Genomic DNA, 6,132 nt, shown 5'->3' with positions numbered 1-6,132 from the left:
AATCACGTAAACAGGTGCCCGTTTTGTTAGACTTCGTTGTTTAGCAATTCCTCAACGATCAGTGCTCGCCCGTGTTTTTTCAAAACGTTCGATCTATGAAACACTTATTTGTTTGTCGAGTTATGATTGAGTTAAAAAAGCTCGAATTATGTTCAATATTATCCGGTTTCTACATCTTTTTAATCAGTAAAAAGCTTGATGATTGAGAACACGTGTTTAAATGACCTCTAGTATGTGTCTATAATGTTTATGAAACCCACTATGCAAAAGTATAAATTTTTTTTTGTTTCATGCAATTTTACGAATAATTGCAAAGTAATTTTTCGATTTTGAATTGCTAAATAAATGTAATTTGAAATAATATAAAATTAGTATGTGTCGAAACACTAGAATTTTCGTTTAATGATGTAGAATCTGTTCAAACCTTAATTTTTTTTTTATTACAGTAGGGGAAAATAGGGTAATGGGTCCCACTTGTTTTTCGGCTAAACGGTTTAGAATTATCAATCCCAACAGATGCTTTAATCTAGCAGCTGCAGAGTGAACTTCGAATTCTAAATATGATGGCCGCTCTGTGCACATGCTTGATTGTGTGAGGAAAAACCGTTTTTGTGCATCTTTCTTTTAATTAGAACACTATCATTAGTTTGACTGTATTTACCCTTGTATTTAACTTATTGTTTCAATAATATAGGCTATATCAATGCTAACTATTTCCTCAACTATTAAAATACACACGAAAAAAAGATTTCACTTTATAAAAGACAATTCATTTGAAAACTTTTTCTACACATGATCTAAAAGGTAAACCAGTACAAAGGCTTATTCTTTCTAAATGTTAAACATTTACAGAATAAAAAAAAATTTAATCCGGCAAATTGAAATGACAGACAAAACACGCTAATCACGGTTTTAATACTCTTGCCTATCAATAGATGGTTTACGTGTCTAACACTAGCCTCAAATATCGCATGCAGATTTCACACGCGTATCCAGTTAAAATACTATCTAATAAGCAGTATTTGGTGCGATGTAGTCAATCTCGTCTCTACAGTAGATGAAATTTATGAAATTCTGTATATTTTTATAGTAGGGGTATGTGACAATGTTCAAACAAGTATCAAGTGCCAACGAAGTAATACTATATTTATGTGCTTTATTTTAACATTATTTTATTAATATTTTGATTTGATTTGATTTTAATATTTTTTATTTATTATCGCACATCGATATTTCAGTTACTACATAACACAGAGTGGTTATAATTAAAGTTGCGCTACTCAGACCTGTCTGGAGCCAGTTTTCGCGGATGTATTTTGATGAAACTTGGTATATATGTTATATAGACCATGGGGAAAATGAAAATGCAAAAAAATGTTTAGTTCGAATTTTTACCACTAGGTGGAAACACGCAAAAGGTTTTTATTCACAACATTTGTTCAATGTGCAATCCATTTGCATCAATTACGTGATCAAACCGCCTTACAATGTTGTAAATTTTTGAAAGGGTCATTGTTTTTACCGTTTGCCATACTCTCCCTCTAACTGAGCTCTTTTTCAAATATGATTTAATTATAATAAATTCATATCAATTTGCACAAATAATCAAAGAAAATATTGCAAATTTTATGATTAATTTTATTTGTTTTTCTTCCTTTGTTACTTTCGAACGGTCATATAAGTTGCCTACATCATATTTATAATTGGTTTTCTGTCTTATTTTCTCGTTATATTATACCTCCCGAAAGGAAATTAAACAGAATTTCATTTGACAAATTACTCTTAATTTAAAAAGAAATTAACTTTAGAGCGTTATTTCACTTATATTATTTTTAATGTATTTATTTATTTCTTTTCAAAGACAATATAAAATTCTATAAACTATTAAACTTATAAAGATGAAAATGACAATTACTGTCGACCCCCCTATAACGCTGTTGATTTTTCCGTTTTATATGAATTTCATGTTGTACGAGTCACGTAGATTTTACAAATACGTGAGCAGGGCTGTGAACGGCTCACGTATTTGTAAAATCTAAGTGACTCGTACAACATGAAATTCATATAAAACGGAAAAATCAACAGTGTTATAGGGGGTCGACTGTATAATTGTATTATTTATCAAAATTATTTTACAGTATACTCTCATTAATTCGAACTCAGAAACAGTTCAAGTAAAAAAGACATCATTCATTGATGATACAGAAAAGAAGTACATTTTTAATTAAGGATAATTAATTAATAAATTGATACAATAATTAATCGATCAGTAATACAAAACAAAGACTATGTATTACCAAGAGAAGACGTGACAGGCAAGCGCTAAACCTTTTTAATCGTTCGCCAACTGATTCGAAATGTTTTTAAGTTTTAATTTAGTAATTTATCTTTACATTTACTTTCAATTTTAAATTTTGAGTCAATACTTCCGTGTAATGGAGTCTTATCAAAAATATAAAACCAACGGAAATTGGTGATTAGGTCAGTTAAAATTGAAGCGGAAAGTGTTGAAGTTTCGACAGGAAACCAAGTTGGTAAGTATTCGTTTTCTATAAAACAATTTTATGAATTCGATCAAAATAAATATTTTTTGAGTCCTTACAGCATGTTTTTTTAATGATAAATAATTACGTTTGTTAAATTTTAAACGTATAAAAGCAATATCATTGTAACTAGATGGATAAGCCCTGTGTTTGTTAACGTTGAAAAGTATTGAGTTTACTTTAAAATTCAGATTGTTTATATTAAAATTGATTTGTTTTATCGAAGGAAATATATTAGAGAACTTTCTTCTGTTTGTTTCCTTAGCTTTAGTGACAGTAACAGCGTAACAGCGTTATTTGTTTCTGACTTTCTTTCCTTAATAATACAGTCAAACGTTAACGTTGTTTTAAATTAGTCGAATTATGTTTTGTAATTTCATAATAATTTATATCAGTACGACTCGGGTGCGAATTCAAATAATCCATCCACTCTTGCCGAAACTTCTCGACAAAGGCGAACACCGGCGAATAATATAATTTATTAAATAAGGTATAATGTTTTGTACGTAATTAAATAAATTATAAAGACAGTATTTATGAAATTAGATTGTTACGAAAATTGAGGGAGGCGCAGGAAATTTTTTGAAAAAGAGAAGGGAGTGGTCGAAACTTCGTATATACTTTCAGACGAATTAATTGTGATGAGTGGTCCCGAGACAGTCTCAATGTCTTTAAAAGTTATATCTTTGTTCCCTGATTTACACACTATAAAAATGAAGCCGTATTCGATGCTTTAAAATAAAACATAATTTAAGGCTTTAGTAGAAATCACTGGGCTTCCATGTGACCAGGAGGTTTATCTAAAATTAATAAAATAAAAAAATACAGGCCGGGCTAGCCACGTAGTGTTTTCCTGGTTATCTCCACGTCTGTAACGCCTGAATAGGGGCCATTTACCCTCCTCCTTAAACAGATCGCATATAAGTGTTGCGTTACCGTCACTTACTAAATAAACAAACACTTAGGTACTGTTTTTTTAAATGCAGAATAAACTGTAGAAATAGCATTAGAGGATTTTGTCATATTCATCTCTAAAATGAACGATTAGTGATGTCATTGTTTGCATAAATAAGACTTTCAGTTGTAAAAAAATGAGCAATATCTGTAGATTTTTCCACGTAGAAATTTATATGGCTTTAACTCTTATCGCGAGCAATTTACATGTAATTTTATTGTTATACTTTTTTTATTTATTTAATTTTTACAGAAATGTATTTGATAATAGAATTTTTGCGTAAAATAATAATATTTGATCCTTATCAGGTTAATAGCACCATGGAGAATAATAAAGAAAAAGACTATCAATTTCAAATAAAAATACTCTATCTTCTGATCCTGCTGCTCTTCTTGGTTGTCCTTATACAATCGTTCGTCATCATTTATTCACCTCGAAATAGTAATATTCGAATGGCTTCACCCGATATAGAAGAGCGTTATACCAAATCCGAGAAAACTAAAGGCAATGATGTAAATATCAATAGTGACATTGCTCGTCATCGACTTAAAATAAGAGACATTTCTTCTAAAACTGAATGCGGAGAGAAAGACGAAGATGCAGTAATGCTGAACGGAATATGCAGTATAAAAGTAAGTCTATAGTAAATTGTATTCTAAATCATTACAATTCTAATGTCACTTCAAAATAAAATGAAATAAGAAATTACTGAAAATATAAGTAATTACAACACGAGAAAAGAGTAGTTATTTGTTTATTTACTTAAATTTTTCTTTACCATTTCTCTCTAATATTGTAGAAATCTGAACTCTGCGAGTATTGTCTTACTGCGGAAGACATTTGTAAAAGAAACACAACAGAAACGGAAGGTACAATATACACATATTATCATATATTAGATGTACAGTACAATTAATTAAATATATAAAGAATTAGAGATAGAATGATTATGTTAATTACACTGAATGTTTAAAGAATGAAAAAAACATTCTTGCCTATGTCTATGATAAAGAAAATTACAGTAGAGCCTCCATTATCCGACTCAATTGGGGACTGGGGTTGGTCGGATAACCGAAAAGTATGAAAAAATCCATTATTACTGTAGTATATTATTATATCCCATGTAATTAGTATATTAGTATATCGCTATTAACCCACGGTTACGCGCGTTCAGTTACTCTCGCACTGTTAGGCGCGCGGGGTTCTATATAACCCCTGTTTCAAAATTCAATTTNATGAGTGTTGCCAGCTAAAACACGTAAAAATAATATTAAAGTAGCCAAGACATAGCCAAATATTGTAGCGCCACATCACTAGCGGACATTTGAAAATTGCCGACTAGGACGGTCAGTTAACCGAGGTGTCGGTTAATCGGGGGTCGGATAATCGAGGCTCTACTGTATAAAAATATTTTGATAATTAAAACTTCTTGCTTTGTTCAAAAGAAATACAGATTTGAAGACAGAAAAACTGAAAGTACAAACGCAATTTTGTTTCTCTGATTTTTCTGTTTTCTTTGTTTTCCTTGTTAATTAACCTCCTCCACCCGGTACGTTTAGAGTAGGCCTATATTAACAAGTAGAGATAAAAAAGTGTACTAAATAACCAACCATTCCTATTAAAATTTTCGTGCAACTTTTAAATTAAATTTAGAGTTTCAATTTACATATGTTTACATGGAGGTATTTCAATACATTTTGTTATAGTTTATAATTTTATTTTCATAATTTTAAATTCAATAATTCAATAAAATTTCGATAATTTTATATTCATCGATTAATTTTTTAAAGACTCGATATTAAGGGAATAGCAAAGTTTTGATTCATTATGGAATATTGTTTTTTGTTGACAGGAGTACAAAAGGAAGGAAAAAATGATTCTGAAGAAAAGAAGAAACAAGAAAGTAGACGTAAGAAAAGTTATTATTTTATGATACATTTCTTTTTTTCTTTCCGGTTGTTTATTTGATAAATTTTTAATTTCGTGAACATTTAATAAGATTTAGTCGAGTACAGTAAGAATATGGTTTGGTAATTAAGTATGGTTGGTATCAGAGGGATGTCATGTTTTCATTGTTTGGGATTAAAGAAGTAATGAAAAGGTAATTTTACTTTACTGGTTAATATGTATGATCGTGTCAAATTCGATGTTTTTTGCAAATCTCCACGTTTTCAGACTCATGACACCCAAAATATCAGAAACAAAAAATAATTTCAGGCGTGTGTTTAAGGTGTGTTTCAAATTTATACGGACACGAAAAAATTAAAGTGAAACACAAATTTGCTGCATTAAGTGACAAATGTTTTGTTAAAAATAACATGGATTTACATGTTTCCACATTGCAAAATAAGAATTTTAATCAAACATTAACATTTTGTCACTGAAAATAATGTTTATGAAACTCTTATACAAAAAAACTGTTACATATTTATCCGGACAGGTTTCAAATTGCAAAGTTTTCTTACAATTTAATGGCCAATGTAACCACCATTTAACTTAATTACATTAAATACTCGATTAGGCATTGTTTCAATTAGATTCTGAAGGAATTCAATCTTAAGTTTATCCCAAGCATCTGAAATTGCTGCCTTCAAATCATGAATTGTGGAAAACTGCTTTCCATTGGCATAAACT

General features: G+C 29.9%; 1 protein-coding gene across 1 annotated transcript in view; it reads left to right on the top strand.

The window, feature by feature from the left end:
• The first annotated feature begins 2,507 nt into the window (after positions 1-2,507).
• LOC111631188 overlaps positions 2,508-6,132 on the top strand; it is a 7,283-nt gene continuing 3,658 nt past the window's right edge. Inside the window, exons 1-4 of the mRNA XM_023375387.1 lie at positions 2,508-2,534; positions 3,807-4,130; positions 4,298-4,367; positions 5,351-5,407. Of these exons, the coding sequence (XP_023231155.1) occupies positions 3,819-4,130; positions 4,298-4,367; positions 5,351-5,407 (439 nt within the window). The 5' untranslated portion in view covers positions 2,508-2,534; positions 3,807-3,818. The remainder of the gene's footprint in view (positions 2,535-3,806; positions 4,131-4,297; positions 4,368-5,350; positions 5,408-6,132) is intronic.

This window comes from Centruroides sculpturatus, unplaced genomic scaffold, assembly GCF_000671375.1.
Source record: "Centruroides sculpturatus isolate CEXI.00-Female unplaced genomic scaffold, Cexi_2.0 scaffold552, whole genome shotgun sequence".
Lineage (NCBI taxonomy): Eukaryota > Metazoa > Arthropoda > Arachnida > Scorpiones > Buthidae > Centruroides > Centruroides sculpturatus.
This window is presented reverse-complemented; position numbering and strand designations above follow the sequence as displayed.